General features: G+C 32.8%; 2 protein-coding genes across 2 annotated transcripts in view; one reads left to right on the top strand and one right to left on the bottom strand.

Moving 5' to 3' along the window:
* LOC144838530 (laminin subunit gamma-1-like) overlaps nt 1-14,330 on the bottom strand; it is a 33,660-nt gene extending 19,330 nt beyond the window's left edge. Inside the window, exons 1-4 of the mRNA XM_078693932.1 lie at nt 13,859-14,330; nt 4,353-4,654; nt 3,000-3,130; nt 2,075-2,253 (exon numbers count right to left, since the gene is read on the bottom strand). Of these exons, the coding sequence (XP_078550058.1) occupies nt 2,075-2,253; nt 3,000-3,130; nt 4,353-4,654; nt 13,859-14,303 (1,057 nt within the window). The 5' untranslated portion in view covers nt 14,304-14,330. The remainder of the gene's footprint in view (nt 1-2,074; nt 2,254-2,999; nt 3,131-4,352; nt 4,655-13,858) is intronic.
* A 1,160-nt stretch (nt 14,331-15,490) lies between these two features.
* Nucleotides 15,491-25,537, top strand: part of LOC144838531 (ATP-dependent RNA helicase A protein-like) — a 33,007-nt gene continuing 22,960 nt past the window's right edge. The window contains exons 1-8 of the mRNA XM_078693933.1: nt 15,491-15,893; nt 16,719-16,844; nt 17,094-17,234; nt 17,727-17,841; nt 18,095-18,243; nt 18,460-18,599; nt 21,151-21,197; nt 21,476-21,612. Coding sequence (XP_078550059.1) covers nt 16,731-16,844; nt 17,094-17,234; nt 17,727-17,841; nt 18,095-18,243; nt 18,460-18,599; nt 21,151-21,197; nt 21,476-21,612 — 843 coding nt within the window. The 5' untranslated portion in view covers nt 15,491-15,893; nt 16,719-16,730. The remainder of the gene's footprint in view (nt 15,894-16,718; nt 16,845-17,093; nt 17,235-17,726; nt 17,842-18,094; nt 18,244-18,459; nt 18,600-21,150; nt 21,198-21,475; nt 21,613-25,537) is intronic.

Below are 25,537 nucleotides of genomic sequence, written 5' to 3'. Positions count from 1 at the left end.
CCATTCCGCTCTGTTCACGTTTTTTTAAAACATCATGTGGTAAACTGTGATGTACAAAGTTTAAAATGTTACTTATGAGCTAAGCTGCTTGGAATGCAGTGCCTAGCCATGGATTAACACATTAAAGGTGATGATAGTGTTTACAACCAGTTGATTTATCACCCTAGTGAACCCACTGGTAACCACAGTCTGCAAAGAAGCTCATAAACTTTCTTTTGGTTCAGTAAATATCACATAGAGGGCAGCAAATTAAGAAAAATACTGTGCAATTATGCTATGAAGAATTAAATAGTTTTGTTGGGCTCTGTCTATCAAACTTTATGTGACGACAAAAAAATGTGGCCATACAATGTAAGGACATAATGATGTCATATCACTACCATATTTAAGCATATCACTACCATATTTGGGTTGGGTCAAACTTGTTTTGTCAAACTAGTGTGATAGTGTAGACAGAGCTTGAATGATTGTTATTAAATGTGAAAGGGGTTTAAACTGAAAATTAAACTGTGCTATCTGAAAATACAAAATGCTGAAAAAGCTCAGCTGTGATTAAAACAAACTATTGTTGAGAAACTTTCGAGAAATCACAATCCTTGGGAAAATATTATTGTTACTAAAAAAAAACTATCTGATCAAATCACTTCCTGTTCTAGATGACAATGTTCACCTTTCTTTTCAATTGACTGAACCCACTGTCTACTTTACTAGGGCTCAGGAAGGAAACTGTAACCTAAGAAGTAATAATGGATAAACATTAAATGGGAGCAATGGATTGTTTCCCTGTCTATTGGAGGTTGGTACAAGTCTCATAATTTACGTAGATACCTTACTGTCTAATACCCTGTAAGGTACCAGGCCTAGGTGAATAGTAAAGTGAATATATTAATTTATAAACCCTTTCTACTTAATGGGCACAGATATTTACAATACACTATAGATAAACAATGCAAATATTGTACCATGCTTAAATAGCCAAGAGTTCACACAGGGGTCACATGGAAAAGGATTTTAACTTGCACAATATTCACTATTTATTTACTGTAGAGTACTAAAGAATGGAAATGGGTCATGGAATCTACTCAGGGCAAAATTAGTGATGTTAGGGGAATTGAGAATAGGCATTACCGAAATAATAAATTCACAAACATAAAAATTATAACAGAAAGCTTGTTCATCATCATTTACCACATAATTTCAATAAAACAGAATTAACAAAAAAGATAAAATTGCACAGAAAATTCAATTAGTATTTTGTATCATACAAGTATGTCTTGCTATTATTAGTGTATTGTTCTTAACGAGAGTTTAATCAACTTTATCCACAGTGAAAAACATAAACAAATAAAGATAAACAAAATATATACAGAATGTTTATGCTGAAATGTGTCTAGACTAAAAGTTGGTTTCTTAAATGAGACCATCTATATGATGAGACAACAACAGTGACACTTAATATCTAAATTGTGGCATCTAATACAAACAGAAAACGAAATAATTGCTATTTCATTAAAAATAATTTTTGCACCAGACTAAACACTAGTTAGCAGAATATTTGGTATTTTCATTTTTAACTAATCTACTAAGATATATAATTGTTTACATGCAACCACTATAACCTCAAAATAATTAATAAACTGAAGAGGGGAAAGTTAACAAATATTATATATACATGATTTGTCTGTCAGACACTCCAGCTTTATTCATGGATAGTCTCCGAAATCAAAGATCTACAGCAACAAATCCCCAGTGGCAATGTAACTTAGTGGGTGATAGCTGCTTACAAAACTGAGGTCCTGGGTTTAAATCCTATCTACTCAAAGAATTGTATCCTATGGCCAATGCACCAATAAATGTAAACCAAACAGCATAGGTGGAGACATCAATACATCATGTTAATCAATGTACGATTATTTGAGATACTAGTTATCTCACCCACCGGTTTAAAAAAGCCTAAATTCATATCTTTTATCAAGGGGTTAGGTCAGGAGGTTTACTCACCATTGTCTTTGAGAGGGGGAGGGAGAAGAATTAGTACAACGGCCAAAATGATCAGGCTGTTGAATATACTTACTTTCACACTCATGTGCATCAGCTGCAGTAGCCGGCCCCCAAGGCTTATTGTTGTAGAAGGGTTTACACTGTTCACAGTCAGCACCAGCGGTGTTGTGACTACATACGCATACCATCCTCTCATCACCATTTTCTGCAGTGCTCATCTTGCATTGATTCGCATGGCCATTACATTTACATCTAAAACATAACAAAAATCATACCATTTTTTGTATATATAATTGAAAGCTTCAATTATCCTTAAAAACCATATAAATTTGATCTCTGCTGTGTACAACTACAAGTGAGAACTTCTGGTGATGTTCTGCCATACCACGCCTATGATGATATAATTATCATTCAAATGAAATGGCCACGCCCATGATTATGAAATGGTGATAAAAATAACCATACAGTAAGTATAACAGTACAATGACATTTTCTGATCTTTACAGTTTTTAAAATCACATTATAAGTGATTGGTTTAACTTTCTAACAAGACTTAGCTGTATAAACGCACAAGGCAAAGACCCCTGGTTTAGCACTTTTAAGGGCCCTCCAACGTTGAGTAGTTGCATCAGGGCCTTATCCACAAGTATGGTTGGTAAGATTTCAACCTGACCATTTTCACAGAGGCCTTTGACAACCCAGTGGCTTGAAAAGAGATTGTCCCTTTTCTTGCGAAAATCGCACCACTTTATTTCCTGTGGCTAAAGTACATCACTGTGCATTAGGGGCGCTCACGCTAGAATGGAGCCCTTTGGTGCCCATTGGTTTAGCCAGTGAGAGCTCATAACAATTCGACCTAACACTACAAAGCATGAGCAGAAAACATTTTCGAGAATCCTACAAGACGTTAATCTAGTACTGTAGGAAACAAATCAAATTGCCAGTATGTTTTAGGTGGACCTGGAATTTGGTAAACAAGACAGAAATGCTGAACAAACCTTGCACCAACAGAGAAGTCAGAGATGGCGTAATAGTAAGATCTTAGCACATTTGGCGCATTAAACACTTCATCTCCGAATGTGTTGAGTCGGTTCAGAGTTATTCTAATGTCAGTGGCTGTAACCCATTCCTATATAAAAGAAAAATAAGGGGGGTTATTGTCATTGGGGTTGCAAATGTTTTATGTTATAAACAAGTCATTTTAAACTCAGAGATATTGTACAGTACCCATAACATATAATACAACCTCTTTCTTGGGGATATCCTAATTCAGGGGACATCCCTTTTAAAAGGAATACTTTCCCATGACATGAACAAGAGAAAGTGTCTTAACACAACCAACACTTTTTCAGGGGACACTTATTTGAGTCCTGAATGTGTCCCCTACTCTATGCACAATTACAGTAATTGAGAGTGGTATGGAAAATAGTACAGTAGGAGATACAGAATTGTACAAACATGTGAGAGGCATGGGTTCAAGTCCTATGTGTGCCATCCTGTGACACTATTACGTTTTCTCATCCTTCAAATAGGACATACAGCAATTAGTCCTATACATACATTGAATATGTGCACAATTATTTCCCCAATGTACTGTAATTGTACTATTCTTTTTAAGTACTATTTTTTTAATTTACTAGAACCCCCAAGAAGAACACTGTTTAACTGTATTTTTATACACTACATGATCACAATCATTGTTATTGTTAGCATCATAGCCTGGACCATCATCAATCCAATTTGTATATTGATACTACCTACATAATCCTGTGAGTGGGTGTCAACAGTGAGTGTTCATGTAGGTGAACGGTTTTGCCAAAAGTTTAAAGAGACTTCAAGAAATCATACTTGCAAACATTATTTTTCTATGGGCCTGTTTCTGCTGCACAATGCCAATTTATTTAAGAATTAACCGCATTTCTGCTAAGGTTGTACTCCCAAATAATCACTTATCAATGTGTGGTACACAAATAAACAGACATTTAAAAATCTCAGGATAACAAATTCATACAATTATAAAATAAGCCCAAGGTGCAAAAACGTTCCAAATATGATACGAAAATCCTCATCTGTTATACAGATGTGCAAAGTTGTAATTTTGAACTTACACTTGATAGTATTGCTAATGTGTGCAACTGGGTGTCATAATTGCTATAACTAATCGCAAGTTTAATCATATCATTGTTGTCATCATCGATAGTTATTTTCAACCCATTGTAGGGTAAAGGCCCTCCTAAGTAGACTTGATAACTTTACATTTTGTGCTGTTCGCGTCAATGTTACAAATTGCTAAAATGTAATTAATCCGTATGAGGCTGTATTGTATTTTCTGTTAAGTGAATATACTGTACCTGCAATACTGGACTTTGATCAAAAGCGGTTCTGCTAGGTCTACCTTGCAGCGTACTGAATGCCACATTACCTCCAGTGAGTGGCGAAATGTTACTGTACTCGTCAGTACATATTGCCTTATCTTCCATTTCATATGTAATATACTCCTTTAATGGTAGGTTATACATTGTCAGACAGTCGCCACTATAATACTGGTAAGGTGTCCAATCGGATTCGGAAGTTGTACGCTTGTAGATGGCAAACGACTCTGGTCGACTCGTATGGAATTTCAGTCTAACAAATGTAATATCAAAAGATTTTCCTGAAAAATAGAGAAGTCAAGAGTGTAAATTATAAAGTAAAAATTAAAATCTGAAAGTATCATATAATTTGGGAACAAGATTTTCAGCATAAAAAGTAAATATTTTCTTCAATGAAAATATACAAAACAGCTCAAATATGTTATCAGACTATTTGTTACATACTTGACCCAATTCCAGGTGATAATTCCCAGGTGGGGTAGGTGGGGCATATGCAGGAAAGTAGGTCAAACTGTATAAACAATAAAAGGTGTGAAAAAGACAACCATTTTCAAAGAAAGAAATATATTTTCTAGTTTACATGGTAAGTACGTCTGTGTGTAGAAAACAGATTTTTAGTTGATCTTTTATTGGAACATTTACAGGGGTTTGGCGATCTTTTATTTGGGTTTAAATGAAGATTTGAATGGAGGAAACTTTAATTGGAGTGGATGGGTTTATTTTAGTAGACAGTCTTTAATCAAACGTACAGTTAATGTAGTTTGTGGGTTTTATATTAGCTAAAATTCCTGAATTGTAGAGTCCAGACATTTTTGTATGCTATATAAATCTTCAAAGTTTTAAACTATTTATAAATATACATTTTTTATCTTCAATGTTTTTCTGCTTTCAATGTTCAATTTTTCAAGTTTTATACCATTTTATACCATGAACGAATGTATTATTATTAAATTTGGCATTAACACACAGGATTGACTAAAGACGTAATCAATCTTAAGTTACCATACCACAGACTGAAACTAGAATCTGGTAAATAATAGGCTGAGATAACAGTACAGATTATGCTGATATTAATACACCTAAAATTCCATTAGCAAGGTGTAATGCCTAAGCTTAAAGTAAGCTTCCAGTACATACAATATTGTACTGAGTTTTAAAGGGCAACTCAGGGTTAATATTTATATTGTTTGATATAACATACCACCTTAATACTCAAATTCAAAAAGAAATGTACACAATTTTTTAAAAATGAAATTGAAATTGCCAAAAAAAAAGGAATAAATTTTGAGGCTCAAATTGCCGAAAAAATAATATATTTTTAGGCTCAAATTCAAATAAAAAAATAAACACCAGAGAGTGTGGAGAAAAATTTACAGATTCTGTGAAAATGATAACGTCAGTGACTCACTTTTTCAACAACAAGAAATCTGAATGAAAATGATTTCTTTTTTTAGTCATTATATATTGTTTCTACCACAAATGTCTGACAGTGGTAAATTTAAAGAAATCAAACATATTGTAAACCAGTCTGAACAATGTCAGTGTCAAAACATTTAGGTCGCTGGTAGAAGCAGGGAAAGCAGTGTGAGACCGATTGCATGCGTGTGGAATGCAGCCTTAGAACAAACTGCCTGCAGAAAGCCAGTTACAGAGGGCGCACCATGAACCCAGCATGAAACTTGGTTGAATCATCGGCCAGATCAACATGTTTCCACCGCACAACACACTGCTCTAATTATCAATTCACAACAACCGATAATATGCCAGTGGCTTTTACAGACTTTTTGACAAAAGTTCTACATTTCAGCATTTTGTTGCACCTAGTGCTGATACAAAGAAAAGATAAGCCACACTTCAATTCATTGTATAGGAATTCCAATTTATTTGGAAGTTTAAATATTCATACTATATATTAATACTGTACATCTACTGATTTTGCTTCGCTACTTTTTTAAAACTCTCTTTTAGTATGAATAAAAGGCATCATGTTTTAAAAGTATATGAATAAATTCATTATTTAGTACAGGGACAACAGTTTGATGAAGTTAGTCAATTTTTATAGTTTATTAGCATATATTTTCATTCTTGTTTGTCCAATTGAACAAATTGGTATGTAATACACTATTACAAATTTGAATTTACCTTTTATCAAATAATGTAATCATACTAAAGCACTGTATGCTTAATATTTACTTACTGTCCTATCGTTTACAATCTAAATTTGTCAGTTTTAATCAATCATGCATTTACTATGTATTTTCAAACGAGTACAAGAGTCAATCCCTTTTAACAATGGGTTCAATTATTATCTTTAATCTAGCATTTCATACTGTTGACTTCATGCATCAACGACTAATGGATATTATTATTTTGTCTCGACAGTTTCCGTAGCAAGTTATTCTTTTACTATTAACGTTGGATTTTACCCAACCTTGAATAAGGTGTTTGTTTTAGGGTGGATGTTTTTCCTTCTTTTCACTTTGGCGAACAAACATTTATATATATACAGGGAATTTGTCATATTGGTGAGAATAATTGGGGTGGGGTTGAGAATTTTAACTTCCACAATTTTTAATTTAATGTTCACACATTATCATAGTTAAAGATATATTGTCCCCCACCCCCTTTTATGTAATTTAATTTTTAAAGCAAAAAATACTTAAATTTTCTTTTGTCTTTTTATTATAGTAAAATTTTGTTTTTTTTACAGAAGTGAATAACTTTATTAAAACTGCAAAATGGCCTATTTAAAGTGATTTTATTAATCTTCTTTTTCATTTTTTTGGGTTACAATACATGCTAGTTTTATTATCTTTTATTCAGTTTATTATTTCCAGAAATTTCACATATTGTTAGTTATAAACTGTTATAAACATTAACACTTACTTATATAATAGCGCACATTTCTATGAAACTAATTGATTGAAATAAAGTCTTTAGTAGACAAACCACTGTTTCAAATAAAAGTTGTAAAGAGACCACCACATTAGTTTTAAGTGCCAACATGTTTGTTATCTTAAACGAGTTGAGCAAATTGCTTTGATCAAAAATACCAACAAACTACATACTAAAACTAGAAATCCAAGGACCAATGGTTGGTTACTAACTACAAACACAAACAAAACTTTTGTAAATTGTATTCCATTGCAATGTTCTATTCATTATCACTGTTTAGCTATAAGATAAATGATTCAGCGTTTAAGTAAAAGATATCGGAGCATTTTCCTTTTTTGTTCCTTTTTCACTAACAACTTTTGAGGACGATCTGTGACAAACATGAAACATGTCCACTAACAAACAATCAACATATCTTGAAATGTTTATTTTGTTAAGGAGGTTTAATGAAGATGCGACATAAACAATTGCAGTAACATTAAAAGCAGGATGTGACATTACAATTTTTATAATACAAAGTAAAGCATAACAGAAATGTTTTTTTTTCTCTTTTGTGGGGGCAGCCCACTTTTATTGCACATATGATAAACAATGGACATTAAAGTGATATTACACGGTCTGAGGTTAAAAGATTATAGCAAATATGTTGATGTTGTATTAAAATCTAAATATGATAAAACAAATAAATATACAGAGAGAATTTAAATTACAGAGTTAAAACGATATGACATCAGCATTAAAAATTGAGATTCGGTATAATAATAAAATGATATATTGCATTGCAGTATTTAAATACTTTGATAAAATAACAGAAATGATAACACTGGTGTGTTCGGTTGTGTTAGCTTGACATGAACTGTACCATTGTTGGAAACTTTCTATTTCACTTTATCTTTGGTAGACAAAATGGTAATAAAAGTTATCTAGATATTATTACCATGCTACAGTAGGCACAAATATAGAGATTGTTATTTCGACACGATTGAATATTTGTTAAACAATATCGAGGGGTGTGAATGCGTCACAATAACAATGTTAGGATGAAATAGGCCTTGCATAGACGCGTCATTGACGAAATCTCAACGAATTCATGATGCGTCAGACTTGTCGAAAAATTGGGAGATATTTATGGTCGGTACTCTAAAATTTATTCCAGTCACTACATATATTCTTCATTTTTAAAAACTATTTCAGCTTGAGGGTTCCTTCCAGAATAATTTTATCTGCTTGGACAAATCTAATTAGAGGTATAGCAATTTTGATCTGTCCCAAAGGACCACAGATAAATACTTGACCTTACTATGACCTTTGTCTACTTGATGAAGTGACAACAAACGTCTAAATAAAAGTAAAGTTTGGTAGTATTGTACATGTTCTTGTCAACATACAAAAGAATCAAGTGTTTACACAGGAGGGATATGACTTTGAACTAATCTCTAGTTTACATAATCATTTGGCGCCTCTTGTCATAATAACTTCAATTACTGCATTTATTCATCCATGATCATGGACAACCATTGTCTTGTATTCAAGTTAAAAAGCACTATACATAAAGTATATAATGTTTACCTGTTTCTCCATAGTAAGTATTTAGTAATTATCTAAAGAGGAATATTCCCACCACTGAGTTTGAGAACTATATAATACAGTGTATATCAATTTAGGGCCTATTCAGACTGCGACTTTTCACATACTTTTTTTAAATCAAAAAATTTTGCTCAGTTTCATCCTAAAATATCTTTATTTTTATACTTTATGTATTTTAATCTTTTTTCTTATTTTGTTTTAGCTGCTGAGGAGTGCCTTTAACCTTGCCAATTATGACGACTATGGGCTACAGTACCTCTGTAGCTATGGCTGGCCTATTGCACATACAAATATGTATTTTGAGGCAAGGTACTGTAGAAGGTTTTAATCAGCTTTAACAATAAAAGAGCTAGATATACTGTACTGTAAACCTTCACTATGAGTCCACACTGCACTGCCTCCTTGAAAATACATTCTATGAACTCTCAGTGAAGTCCTCTTAAAAGCTTAATTTAATTTGAGTCAATTACAGAATGATTTCATATCACATAACATAGCAATCATCAATCAAATTACGCATCAAAATCCAATAAAAACACTAACAGCTGATGCTGTATAGATAGTCATTGTGCACATTTGGAGACTGTGGGTGTGGGGTTCAGCTGATGCTGTATAGATAGTCATTGTAAGTGCACATTTGGAGACTGTGGGTGTGGGGTTCAGCTGATGCTGTATAGATAGTCATTGTAAGTGCACATTTGGAGACTGTGGGTGTGGGGTTCAGCTGATGCTGTATAGATAGTCATTGTAAGTGCACATTTGGAGACTGTGGGTGTGGGGTTAGTCAAAAAAATTGTGGTGTTTTTTTAGGTCAACAGCGCCCTATATCTATCAATATTATCGAGAGGTAAGGAGTGCAGTGTGTGACAAGAGTAATCGCATGGCGGCTATGTGAGGGGAATCCCTTTCTTATTAAGAAAAATACAAAAATTAATTATCGTAAATTTGCTTGTAAGCATTTTTGTTATTTTTTAATGCAAAAAATAAAAAACAATTCAGTTTTCTTGGAAATCCCGGAAAAAATGTGGAAAACCAGGAGCACAATATTAGGCCTGGAGAAAAGTCTAAAATACGGGATTGTTGGCATATATGCGGTTTAAAAGCAATAATGTATCAAAAGTAAGTAAGGGTGGTTGAAAAATCAGCACTTTTAGCTACAGCATACAGAGGGGCTATCTGTAGGCAAAAGGCCATACAGTAATTTTTAGGCTGGGTGGATGCCTAGCTCTGTCCAGTAAAATTGTAGTCATTCTTAGCAAGTTACCTACTGTATATACAGTGTGCCTGATTGATACAATGTGCAATCCTGGTTCTCTGTTATTACATTGTTATACTGTACTATAAAGTGTAGAAAACTTTAGGATTGGTAAACTCATTAAAGTGATCAAATTAAGTCTACAGAACCCAAGCACAACAGTTTTATGAATAATATTGAGTAAGGGCAAGGTTAGGCCAATAGTGTAAAACTACAACGCATTTCAAAAGAAACCGTCAACTCAAACCGTAGTCTATGAAGCATGCTATTATTAAGATAAACACTGGAATACTTCTTTTTAATTCCTCTCGGTGGAACAAGCTAAAACATGAAAATAATTACATTTAGTGAACTTGAAACCCGCAACATTTCTTGCTCAACAAAAAATAAATATATATTCATATAGTATTCATTTGATACGTCCAATAATATCACCAATATCGCCATTGCCAATACCAGTGAATAAAGGTACACATTTACATTTGCTTCAAACCAAAAAAATGCATTGAATTTGATATATTTTATCATTAAATTTTAATATAAAATTCACAGTTTACAGGATAATAATCTTAGATTAAAGGCATATTGTCCCCTGAAAAATTAATTTTAATCTAAAACATTTTTTTGCACAAAGTTATTCACTTTTACCAAAAATTTAATTTAAAAAGATAGGTTTTTATGTTTTTGGAGGACAAATGAAACGTTATTGAATGGATAAATAAAATATGTCTTCTTCTTACAGACACAAACATAATAAAAACTTAACCAAAGTCAGTTTAACCCCAGTTGGGGTTGAACAGGGACTATTTAAGGAGACATTTCCCAATTTCCAACCAGCAGGAGATAATTCAAACTTTAAATTCCAGATGACCTCAAAACTGGCCTGCACTGCATGGTGGACATTAGTTTTGAAGCATGGTAGAGGCTAGGCTACGATAAAGCTGCTATGTCCATTACTTTACATGTGTACTGTGTTACTCAACATTACAACATCTGTGGACCAGGTCTTATGTTGAGAGAAATATTACATGTTAAAAGTTATCCTTACAGTACTTTACTATTTAATTGCCGGTGGACATTAGTTATTACAGTACTGTACATCGCATGTGTACAGTACTGTATTGCGTTACTGTAATACTGTACTTTGTATACAGTATATTGGGAGTAATAAAAACATTTTAACATTCAATTTAAAGTTTTCCTAGATACTACTGTACATACATTATGTATATAAACTAGTTATCGTAGAATAAATTTAGGTTTCAATTATTTAACATTAATAAGGGACCTTATAAAACAAGAGACAGGCATTACATGCTTGCAAGAAAGGAATATGTGGTTGAAAGAGAAGCCCTAACAGAAGGGAAAAGTGGTTTAAAACATTTCAACTATCAATCCACTACATTTAGTATAGTACAGTAACATGAAGGCCTGTACTGTGGATGTAGGGCAAATTTGTTTTAGAGAGTTCATGGTAGAGGCCTAAAGGCATTTAAAAGACACCATAAACCTACTGTATGTGGCTATATTCAGCATCAGAAATAAGATGATCATCAGGCCTAGCAAAACACAGGCTAATATTACACATACCAAGTGGCTGGTGATAAAACTGTAAACAGTTTAATAATAAATAATAATATAAAGGGCAGTTTCAAATCCCTTTTCACTACATACATACAGTAATTCATGCATTAGAAGCATTGAGTACTGTAATTGGTAGAAAATGTTGTTGAATTATTTTGTATAACTTTTAAATATTATTTTGACTTTTCTATTGATTTTACTGTATTATATAATGAAAGATTTTATTTTTATTTGAATTACTGTAGACTAGTAACAGATTAATTGAATTTGATAAATTTCTAAAACTAATTTTCCTTTCAAATTACATTTTATAAAGATAAAAGTAATGTATCATATTGGTAAACTATCACCAGTTTAAGATTGCTTTGGTGGAAAATAAATCAGTCTATTTCTTCCATGTTACAAAAGAAAAATGATGGTGGTACGTTGAAACACATGAGGGCGTGGTTGCGGACTAGTCCATTATGACGTGGGGGTGTTCTAGGAACTTTTTACTTTCGTATCTAAGTCCCTCCCTCTGGAGAGCACAGGCTATTGTCGGTTTAAACAAGTAAGCTAACACTCATAGACTACTAACACCACTATTGGTTTGTGTAATTTCATCAAATTGGATTCCTTTCATAATGTATCATCATAAAGTCTACCTAATGTGTATAAAATTTTAAAAACTATATTTTTCCAAGGCGTTATCTTTCTCTGCATTGTAGTTTAACAGTAGATTTGATTTTTAACTCAGGAAAAGGTAATTGTTATTAATTGCACGGTAGCGGATTTCAATGGTTCCTTTTCCACCTTCATTTTGGGCATCAACCGTATCCAATAAAACAAAAATGAGTCGTTGTCAATTTTCCCACTGTAAATTTGTCTGGTAACAGACTATTAAAATGGTGATATTAATATTTGACCTTGACTTGATCTTGGCTTTTATAAAACTTTGCTTTTGTTTTACTTTTTTTAAATATCGATTTTTCGTTTATGAATTTGAATAAGATAATATAAACTTTAAAATGGAATAACACTGTACACATCAAATTGTGTGAAGTAAAAAGTACAGTGATACAAACAAACAATATTTAATAAATAATAATTTAATAAATATAGAAATACAGTATACTTTTGTTAATTACAAATGTTTTAATCATCATTGTTGAAGAGTAAAGAAAAGAAAATGTTTATACTATCTGCCTTAGCATTTTAATACAAATCTATATGATTTACTGGTAAGTAATTATGGATGGCCACATCAATTACCACATTAGTGGTATTTCTACTCTTCAGTGGTATAACACAAGGGGAACTTTTCCCATTCCAATGTGTTACCTTATTTTTATTTATACTGTATTTTACGACCACAATGGAAATAAGTTTGCCATCTCGGTACTTTATTGTGTTTTTATCCTATGATTTTATGTCAGAATAAAGAAATAAAAAATTAAGAAAATACAGTATGGCTGAAATTTTTTTTAAATAAATTATTTTAAATAGCATAGTTATTAATCGGATTCAAGGAGTTTTATTTATTGTTAAGCACACTGATCTAATCTAAATGGTAAATCATTTATCCTGTGTAATATGACCCCACTAACATAATAGTCCTCATTAAAATTAATAGCTTCCATACAAGAACAAATGTCAAACAAAGGAGGCATAGCTTGAGCATGAATTCATATTTTCATAATGGCTTTATTTTAATATCTTAATGTCGGGGTGATATCGTACAGTCGATAAGGTGGGGCCTTAATTTCAGGCTACTCCTTATATTTTCCTCTTTATAAACAGAAAAAAGGAATGCATTATTATTATATAGGAAGGACTTAATGCAATATGAGAAAATCTGCGATTATTCAAATAGTTTATTTCATAATAAATATTAATTTTCACACAATTAATATTAATATTGAATTTAATAATTTTTTAAAAAAGAATTCAAAAAATTATTTGTTAGATGAAAAAAAAGTAGACACAATTTAAGAACACTGTATTGTATTAACTTAATTTAAAAACAAAACTTTTTGTAATTGAAAAAAGGAATTGAAACAAAAAATGTTGTATCTCTAATAACATTTTACACAAGACAACTCTTTTATATGGTGATAAACCCTGCATACATAAGAAATAAGTAAATGTTAGTGCATCTGAATGATTTGATATCGCCCATTCTTACCTAAGTTGAGGGTGAGGTTGACAGAATTTGGAAATTGTACTTCCTCCAACATCGTCTCACTTTGCCACCACGTAATTGCATCTTCATCGTGAAAATCCGTCAAATATTTGGAAGGATGTGAGGCTGTTGGATGTGTAGAATTACAAAGATGACATGATTTTGTTACGCCAGTTACTCCAGTTTGTAGGCAGTATTTAGTCGGGGTTTCCCGTTGTCCACACGTATTTCCAGCCACCACGGGTAGTTCAAACGCCGCGTTCATAAATGGAGGAACACACCTCTGAGCATCACCAAAAGAATCGTAACATTTACTCATGCCCGTTTCATCCCCAGCATCGAGAGCTTGTGATATACTCCTTGTAAATAAACTGGTTAGAATTAGACCAAAAATGGCCGATTTGTAGCTGGTTTGTCTTGCGTTCAACAAATCCCCAACACCCGCCATGGTTCTCTATCTACCGTCACACACTACTACCAGCCTACAAAAGCGATCAAAAGTACCTAAAGAAAATTAAGTGCACTTTGGTGCAATCAAACTCAGTGAAGCGTAACGAAGCAGCTATCTGCGAATTGTGGGAATGTCTTCTCAACCGAGATTCCTGACATTCCTACCCAGGGCGAAAAGATTTATATCAAAGTACGACACATAATTAAGAAACTATTAATTATTATTATATAGACAGAATTACAAATGTTCATCAGCTTATAGTTAAATTGTAATGCGAGTCAGAACAAAAACGCGATTTATATAAAATCACCTGACACTTTTATGCCTAAACTTTTTTTGCAATAATAATTTTTTCAACATAGATAATTAATGGGTTATTGGTTTTATTGTACTTAATTACATTCTACTCTGAATTTAATTTATATATTATGAATATTTGTAGGGAAGTCTCAAATCATCTCAACGCCTTTGACAACTCCGGGCCGCCATGGTTTTATAGGGTTGCCGAAATCAGATAAATGAAATGATACATTTAATTACGTTTCATGATGCTGAAACTGCTTGGAATAATTAGTTGCCACATTTATTCATATCTACAAAACCGTGTTCGCAGCATTAGTTTCTATAATAAATATATTATTATTTTTTCGTGCCAAAATTAAATTTAAAAAAATGAAATCAAACGTCATAATTTATGTTGGAACAATGTTTTCCGAAGTGATATATCTGGTCTCTCTCATTAAAACAAATAAAATGTCTTCATCTTTACAACTTTATCCGTGAGTCAGTTTATAACCATCGAACACAAAGTTATATACGGTAGGCGCGCCTTAGTTATCGTACGATTAATCGGGAAAACGCCTCACAACAATAACAAGCGTTATCGTTCCGTGGATCAAATTGGAACAAAAAAATACAGTTTTAATGTTATGAAAATACAATTTTGTTTCATATTTTAGCCTATTCGATCGATGTTCCCGGATTTGGAACAATTAAACATAATTATAACATCTATCTCAGAGAGTCTTCTGTGGGCCAATTTGGAAATTGAAGACAAAGTAGTCATTGGAAAAATTAACAAGTAAGTTTTCAAATTTCTTTGATGAAATAGGCCCTACTAGTAGGCTAAAACTATCAATAACGCTACTTTTCCAGTCAGTTTTGTGGCAGCTTTTTAGGTGATGCATGTTTATGATCCTGCATGGTGCTTGATTCACTGATTTTCTAATACGATCCCGGTCTTCCAATTTGTCTTCTTTTTCTTTTTTTTTCAGTTTCTTTCTACTTGTGCATGTGCAAATTAATATAAAATCAACAATAATCATTTTAAAATGTTATTCAGCCAATTACATATTTATAAAGTGAGACTTGACAATTTTGTCAAAAAAATAATGTAAAATTTATGATAAAGACTTTTAAAAGTATAAAATGTATTGAGGAATATTAATATTTCATAAAAAAAAAAGTTAATTTTTTTACCTCAAAATAATTTCGACATTATCTCAGTCGTTGGTGGCGCTATTTCAAATTGGTTGGTTGTGTTGTTTTCGCGTGTTTTATGTTTAGTAGAGTGTGTGGGGAGGAGTAGTAAGAATTGCTTGTTTATGTTTTAAAATAAATATAATAATTAACCTATTATAATAAATATTATTCTTATTTTCGGCACGCCTTAATTGTATCTAGCTAGCTAGAATAGAGGACAGAGAGGCTAGGCCTCCAGCCTACTCTAGGCCTAGGCCTACCCCACTCTAATAAGCTTGTAATCTAGGCAGCCAGGTAGCAGAAAGATTCTGCCCACTCAGGCAGGGCTGTTTCGGCCTATTCAATCGTGTTTCGAAGTCCATAAATTAATGGTAGGGTAGGATGGTACATGTGTAGGCCTACTGTATAATATAAAGTTCAATAATTTTTATTTATATTAAAAATAATTTTACTGGATGATAAAATAAAATGCTGACGAAGAACAAGATAGACCTGGGCTGGGGCCCAAAGATACATTTTGGAAACTCAATGTGTATTATTCAAATATAGTGTGAAAAACCACAGCTTCCAGAAGACTAGTTTTCCCACAAACAAGGCACACCTCAAAATTGAACTAGGGCCTACATCCACCCCTGAAGTTGTATAAAATATAACAATAAATTGTTCCTCTCTAAGGCAACTTCGGCCTATCCCTACACATCCCAGGCCAAATAAATATGGCAACTTGGGCATATCCCTACACATCCCAGGCCAAATATGGTAACTTGGGCATATCCCTACACATCCCAGGCCAAATATGGCAACTTGGGCATATCCCTACACATCCCAGGCCAAATATGGCAACTTGGGCATATCCCTATAGTCCGTACAAAATTTAGGTAATAAATTTTAATAAAAGTGTACTTATTAGTAAAATTGTATGTTTTTCAGGAACATTTAAACATGTCGGCTATGATGAAGAATTACTTATACCAATGGTGCGCTAAACAGAAAGTAGTTCCCCAGTATGATGTGCGGCCCTCTGGACCAAAACATCGGCAGCGCTTTATGTGCGAGGTGAGAATTAGTAAATATCCCTTAAATGGGCCAAATTTCAGTAATATAGATAACAGTGTACAATTTAGATACTCAATACAAAATTACATAATAAAACAAATCAGCCAATCAAAGATGCCAACAAACGAAAGGCATAGTTATAAAAACACTCCTTAAAAAGCTGAAATATGCCATATTAATACATTGATATTGAGGCAGTTTTAACTTGATTTTGAATAATATGAGTATGTATTTGTAATGTTTTTATAGGTTCGTGTAACTGGACACAGCTACACAGGTTGCGGAAACTCTACATCCAAGAAAGATTCACAAACGAATGCTGCCAAAGACTTCTTACAGTATCTAGTCCGTACAGGTGTTTTGCCACAATCAGAAGTTCCATCTTTACAGGTAGAGATAAAGTACTTTACCACTTTTTAGTACCGTTTCAGAATACCATCATTTTAGTCCTATTATCACCATCACCAAGTTAGTACATTCTTATTTTAGTATCAATATGATCTTTAAATTACAATGTTGTCAAATTGATATCACAGTTTAATCATGGAGATATAATTTAGTTTATTGCTCCATGGTCTAATTATCATTATTATTACATCATTCATTTAATTCATCTTTTTATTTTGATAAAAGTGCTCATAACATATCCATAACAAATAAATAACATTAAAAAAAGGGAAACTAATATAAACATCTAAACTACTATACCTAGTAAATTGTCAATGTTATCATCAAAGTAAGTGGTCAATCACTACTGTACCATCAGCAACATATCTATCAATTTTATCACAAGTATAAACTGTAATTGTTGCCTTTATCATCTCAATATTATCAATTTTCTTGCAAATTATATATATATATATATTGGTATCTGTAATTTAGTTAACTGGTGGCTTGGAAGAGACAGACCTTGGAGGGCATGATAGTGGCTCTGGTCCTGCAGACTTACCAGAGGGAGCTGCTCCTGCACCCCATGTTGCACTAGCTGCAGAGATGGGTAAGTTTACCTTGTTATAATGTGCAACAAGTAAATGCAGACACAAAAAATAAACTTTGGAAGAGACATTTAGCAAATGGTCGCAAAGGATTACCAATAGTAAATTAAATAAACCCAAGAAACCACAAGGATATTCAGCAGTATTTGTCATTGAAAGCAATGTTACCCACCAAAATTATCACTCTATCAAATCTATTTAGACATTTTTAGGCTTAACTGTGATTCAAATTTACTACTATTTTTTCTTATGTAGGTATGTCCACAAGTGGAATGAAGAGCAACCTTCAGATGGGTTATGACATGGCACCCGGCCCGTCTGGACCCCCTGGTGGTGGAGGAGGTGTTCCAGGCTACCAACTTAACTTCTTTGATAGACAAGGAGAAAAAAGAAGATTAGAGGAAGTAAGAAAGGTTTTATCAGTAATGAATATGCAAAGCGATTTGCTGATGAACATGCTTGCATACCATCTCTAAGGGCTTGGGTTCAAATCCTTGCTCACTCACAGTACTAGGATTGTTTTTATCACCAAAAATAGTACTACTTTTGTATTTATTCAACCTTATTTATAGAGGGTGACCTTAAACAGCACTATGTTTAACTTTTCCACTTTATTTTAGTCTGAAAGCATTGATGTGAATGCCGGTATCCATGGTAACTGGACGTTAGTGAATGCTAAATCTCGTCTTCATCAGTATCTACAAATGAATAGACTACCAGCAGATTATAAGTATAGTATGATTGGTCCTGATCACAACAGGTACTCACGTCTACAAGGTCCTATAGTGCTTACTAAATAAGGGGTGCTATTATTACTACTACAGTAGAACCATTCCTTTAGTACATGTATGTTCTCAAAAAATTTCATCTGGTTTCAAATGGATATTTAAAAATAAATGGTAACTTTTTTGAATGACATAACATCATGTCAACGTCATTTGTGTGACCAAGGCTACTGAAAATAGCCGAAACGTAGCAAGTAAGTACTTGACAACTGGTTTAACAAAAAAGGTGACATTTATTTTTAAACACTTGTATGTTGTGTGGACGCCGAATATGTCCCCATAATACAGGTTCTACTGTATTGTTGTCTTTATCTTTGGAGGGGACCTTTTGTCCATTATTTCCTTGAAAAAGCTATTTTAATTGCTTAATACACTCATGGAAAGGCCATCTTTATGATACATATGACTCATAATGTGGGTTGAGAATACCTCAGGTCTATAGGTCTTCTTATGAATATACATTAAACTTAAGATATCCTCATGAATATTAATGAATTATGCATGAGTTGAATCTGCTATTTTTACAATAATTTAAACTTTTACCAAATCCTTATTCATTTTGTACATTTTTATAGGGCATGTGCACTACTGATTTATGTAATTTTTGCCTTTTTTTTATTATACTTGTATTTTTCCCATTATTGTTTACATGTGTATAACCTATGTTTTTACCAAGGTAACCTTGCAAGGCAAAAGTATTGTAATTGTTGAATATTCATGAATATTATCAATAATCTCTTGAATATTCATATATCATATACACATTTAGCTGTATTACATATGAAAAGTATTACTCATGAATATGTATGACTTATGCATTTAATCAGTTATGAATATTATAATATTAATGAATATTTCCTAATTATGCTCATGACTATTGTGAATATTTATAGTATTTGTAGATATTTCATCAATATTCATGAGCAAAGAAATCATGAATATTCATGAGTAATCATAAATATTTAGACTTAGAAGTCTATAGTTTGAAACATTCTAAAGATTTCTATTGAATAAGAAAAAAGAAATAAGGAAATTTGATACAGATAATGCATACATAAAGCTCTCAATGACAATGACTGTTGCTATCATGTGATCCCAGATGGCTTCATTCATTGGCTATTAGAGTCGCATAATTATTATCTGTGTCATCTTTTCTGCATTCTACTTGTTAGTTGCCAACAATGTTGCCTTGCAAGGTTACCATGGTGACTGTAAGCTGTCATCGTTCCACCAATCAGGTTTGTTGTAATTAGAGTACATAAAACTACTACTAATCAGTATATTCATTCCGTATAGATAAACTTTGATTTATTAAGTATTTTGTAGATACATGTTTATTACTGAGCCAAGCTAGATTTGAATCATAATGTGCATGCAAAATTAGACTCTGCCTACATGTAACAGGTTCGTACTACTAGCGTCGTAGCTGTATCGCGTAGTATTTTCCGGAGCTGCAGCACTGGCACAAACACAATAAAATCATCCACAAAGACAGTTCTTGATTTGGAAAAGTTAAATTCTTTTATTGAAGCTAGTAACCAGTCTAGTAACCAGTCAGAAGGAGATAGAACAAAACAGTGTTACTATTTAAGATAACATATCAGTGATCGATCGATCAATCGTATCATAAACGACAGTATAGGCTACTATTGCGTTGTGTCTAGTATAACAATCAATTAACTAATCAACTATATTAACTATAGTATAACATCAAATAACTAATCAACTATATTAACTATAGTAAAACAATTCTAAAATTAAGAGAGATAAAAATATAGATGCTTACCTAGTAACCAGTCAGAAGGAGATGAAAACCTTCACTTTGGGCTAGGCACTAGTAAGTGTCATCCATTATCAGTTGGGTACTATGACAATTTTTAACCGATGGTACATACATTTACCATAACGTTATTTCATAGTTTACAGAACGATTGTATTGTAACTCGAGTCATACACATGTAATTATCAATTTAAAGTTCGGTTATACAAAAAAAGAAACTATTAAAAATGCAAATCAATTAAACAAAATCCCTTGTCCATTTATGAACTGACCCATACTGAAACATTATGCACTAAATATTCATGACCATTTTCCCGCCACTTGGATGAGGTGACTCATCTATTTATAGCATGGTCACTTATCATTCCAGCTTTTACTTTAATGGGTCCCACAAGGTTTCTCAGATTCAAGTCAGATTCAGCAGATAAATCATTCAAGTATTTGGGTATAAGCATATCTGTTACCCTGTTACATACACTCTATCCAACTTTATGTGACAAAAAATGTGATCTGCCCATATATGGACAATATGATGTCATATCACTACCATATTTGGTCTTTGATTGGTCAAATTAATTAGACTCAGTTAATCCTCGCATTCCAGACCTAACCCAAGTTCTAAGATCAACAGGGGTGAGCATATACTGGTGAATTTATTAGAAGAAGGATTATTGTTAATTAATTGTGTTTTTTTTATTTGGTTAAACATGAATTGATTGAATGTTTTTTCTTTCTGCTTGCTATAGGAGCTTTGTTGCAGAGTTGTCGATATTCATCAAACCACTGAGAAAAAGTAAGTCACATTCTTCATTTCAATCCTCAAATCACATTGTCGTCCACTTCAGTTTATAGATTCTTTAACAAAGATAAATGGTTATGGATTTGTAAAGCCCAAAAAAAGTCTCAAGAAAGATCATTGAAAGAAAGAAAGGAGATGTACATGCCAGAACCCAAACTAAGGTATGGGGATACGCTCACTAACCAGAGTTCAAAATAATCATCTGTTTTTATTTACAATTTTCAACACAAATTTCAAAAGTAAATTTCTGTAATTTTTGTTGTCAATGTTAGCTATCCATGCACGAGAAAACGGTTCCAACAAGAAGACGGCTTCAATCGCTTGTGCTCTATCGTTAGTAAGACAGCTGTACCATCTTAAACAGATTGAGGGCTATACTGGTGAAAAGAAGCCCAAAAAGGCAGAAACGGTAAGTACAGTAAAACCCCTATTAAGAGGACATCTCTGGGACCAAACAAAGTGTAATAGAGGTATAGCCTAAATAGGAGTAGGCCATAATGTTAAAACATATTTCCTCAGATTTAAGAAAATGTGAAAGAAAGTGTCCCCTTAGTAGAGGTACCCTAGAAAGTGTAATAGAGGTGTAGCCTAAATAGGGGTTACCATATCAGAACCCAACAAAGTGTAATAGAGATGTAGCCTAAATAGGGGTTGGCCATATCAGGACCCAACAATGTGTAATAGAGGGGTACCCAAGATAGGGTTGGCCATATCAGGACCCAACAAAGTGTAATAGAGGGGTACCCTGGATAGGGTTTGGCCATATCAGGACCAAACAAAGTGTAATAGAGGGGTACCCTGGATAGGGGTTGGCCATATCAGGACCCAACAAAGTGTAATAAAGGGGTACCCTGGATAGGGGTTGGCCATATCAGGACCCAACAAAGTGTAATAGAGGGGTACACTGACTGGGGTTGGCTATGTTGTTAAAACATATTTCTCCTGATTCGCTCCCATGTGAAAGTGTCCCCTTAATAGGAGTATCCCAAAGGCTGGTTCTACTGTATATAAATTGAATTGCCCTTACCCTACAGTGACCAGGATGTTAAACCTTGTTGCAATCAAGCACATATGTATTTTCCCATAATGCATTGCTTTCCTCAAGAACTTTGTTAGCCCTCAGCATCTTCACATAAGACTCGAACCAATGATTTCTGGTAAGATTCACTGTTACCCCAAAGCAAGTGATTTAGCATGGTTAAAAGAATGTTATAAAAAGACTACTCAATAAAATACACAAGAAAACTAGATTTCACTATCAAATAGTTTATTAGTAATAGTGTCCCATAATAACAACTTCAGTTATGTGATTAACATTTTTGACATTTTCACAGTTGCAATAATTTCTAACTTATTTATAAAAAATGGAATTTTGAAAAAAATAACACAATAAACTAAATAAATACTAAGTTAGTTTAGAAAATATTCAATTTACACAAAATAAATGCAAAACTGTTACCAGAAAAATATCACATAAACACTAAATGAATGCATGGCTTTAAAATGTTATTAGAAAATATCACTGAATTCAAAACTTATGTTATAAAGTGAATATCACATTAACATCAAATGAATCAAAAACTTGAACTGCTTCGAAAAAGTCTTTAGGGTATTCACATTCAACAAGAACATTTTGCAATTATTGCTGAAAATGTGATTTTACTTAATATTTTATTTAGTCCATTTCATCAAACAGATACTATATTATTCTATGATTTAATTCATTTAGATTAGTTTCATCATATATTTAAGATATTTAATTATCTGTACACAATTTAATAATTCAATATTTTAATTTTGTTATTTGTATAATCTGTTATGGCAATCCTGCGTGGGTGACTTGAAATGACACACAGCTGCATTGAATAATCTCCACTGATTCTCTTGATGAATTGTCCATCACTACTAAATAGTTGTAGTTTGTCAACACATGCTACAATGATGTTATCATCATCATCAACTACAACTGCCCATATGTACATCACCTTACCATTTTCATGTCCTTTATCTATTAGTACTTTCAATGACTTGTTGTCCTTATCATATAATAATACTTGATGGTTGTCCTTATCTACTAGAAGCACTTTACCAGTTTTTGTAAGTGTAACATCTTTGTATCCAAATTTACCTCCTTGCCGTTGTCCTATCTTCATTAATAACTCCTCACCACTATTAATGTCAAATGTTAAAATGCAACATTCAGTTGAGTCTGCTACATACACAACATTTGTTTCCTCATCTACATGGATACCAAATGGGTCTGTCAATTTACCATTGCCAATTGATTTGATCATTTTACCATTCATATCACATACTTGAATGCATTTATTATCACTGAATGCTATTTTGTCATTCTTCATTTTGTACATTCTTTTAACTCCTACACCTTTTGGTAGTATTATCTTGTTTACATATTTTCCTGATTGTTGGTATTTGTGAATTTCATTTGTGTAGCAGGAAACCATCAAATCACCATCATCACACTTGACCAGTCCTTCAGGTTTAACATAAAGGTTAATTTCATTTACCAATCCTTCCTTCTTTACATTGATACTAATTGGTGATTGGTTGATTGGTGTATCATTGATGTGTACATTTAATGTACAGATTCCTTCAGTTTTACATACTCCTCTTATAACATAATTGTCATTGTTATCATCTTCAACAAGAGCATTGTTGGTTTCTCCTGAAGGTAGTGTCCATGTTGCTTTCAGTTGATTTGGTAGAATACAATGTGGTTTTCTGACTTTGACAACAATTGATTGACCTTGGGTCACTGCTTCTGGTGCTGTAACTGTCAAGTCTATAACTTGTGTTACATTTCCTATGTTGTGTTGTTTCAGCAAATCAATTTGATTTCTGTTTCCAAAGAATGAAATCTTTCCATTATCTTGTGGCTTGGTTTCTATAGAATTATCAATTTGATCTTTCAGTGTTTTTAATGCACTTTCACTTAATGTCATAGCAGTTGTTGGTTCACTCTTTACTAATTCATCAAGAAATTCCTCATTTTCTTTCAATTCAGATTTAATTTCTCTTAATTTCTTCATGTGTCCGTCATTTACAGCTGTATAATTTTCATAAATCGCTTGAACTTTTTTTTCCATTTTGTCTCCATTTTTCTTGATTATGTTTATCATTTCCTGAACTTGGTGTCTAATACCTTTTAAACTTGTTTCTTTACTTTCTTTGAGTTTCTCAGCAATCATGTTACCTGATTGTATTCCATAGTTTAGTTTGTTTGTGTATTTATCAGCAGCTCTTTGTAACTCTTTTACTGTCTCCTTAAATGTATTGAACGCTTTTGTAATATCAATTGGTTTATGGTCTGCTGTTGCCTGGTGCTCTGTTATTGTACAATTTATGCATATTGGTACTTTACATGTTGTACAGTACATCTCTAGTGGCTTATCATGAGTAAAACAAATGGCTGGTTTTAATAATGCAAATTGCTGTGGTGTCATTGACTGCACTTCTTCTGCTGAGAGTAGAGTATGTTTTTTTGATATTTTAAGCATTTTGTGATGGTTGCTACAGGTGTGGCACAAGTAATGTTCACATTCCTGGCAGTAATGTTCAACCTCTTTAGTTTCACAAATACATTTCACTTCTGGTTTCTTTGCCAATTCTGGATTGTTAGGTGTCGCCATCCTGTAATTAGTAAAATATAATTTTTTTTTTTATTTGGTGATTATATTTTGAATGCTGATACTAATCTTTTATACTGGATTGTGATTATCAGTAATTGTTATAATATCGTGTTCATTAATTCATATTGTACAAAAATTAGTGTTAAAATTTACCTGGAAAAATCTGGTACTGCAGAGCTTTTGTGTTAGGTGCTGACGTGGCCGTTTCAAAATCAAAAGTGAGATATTCTTTAATCGCGTCATGGGAAGTAGTTAGTATGGGTAAATCATTTACTGTATGTCCATTAAAGAACAATGTTAAAAGATAAAAGCCTTGAAACTAAAAACTAAATAAATAATGTGATAACGACATTTATTTACTTTTGTATAACAACCAAGGCAGCACTATCTTGCTGGTTTTTATTCTTTTAGAGCTCAAGTGTTTTACAAATATGATAAAATGAACATCATCAGGGTTTTATCCCCCTCATGCAAGCAAATGTATGGCAGCTTTGATAATTTATGCTTTGTCAGTCATAATAGATAGTATAGTCTCAAGTCCAAAGCATCTACTAAAAGTTGGTGTACTGTAGATATTTTTAATGTGAGTCAAGTTAGATAATCTTCTATATTTTCATAACTAACTTTCAACTTTATTCACATCATACAAACAGTACAATATGTAAAAAAGGAGCCAAAAAATAG

Source organism: Antedon bifida, chromosome 3, assembly GCF_963402885.1.
Source record: "Antedon bifida chromosome 3, ecAntBifi1.1, whole genome shotgun sequence".
NCBI classification, from domain to species: Eukaryota; Metazoa; Echinodermata; class Crinoidea; order Comatulida; family Antedonidae; genus Antedon; species Antedon bifida.
The sequence above is the reverse complement of the archived record's forward strand: the minus strand, read 5'-3'. Positions and strand labels throughout refer to the sequence as shown.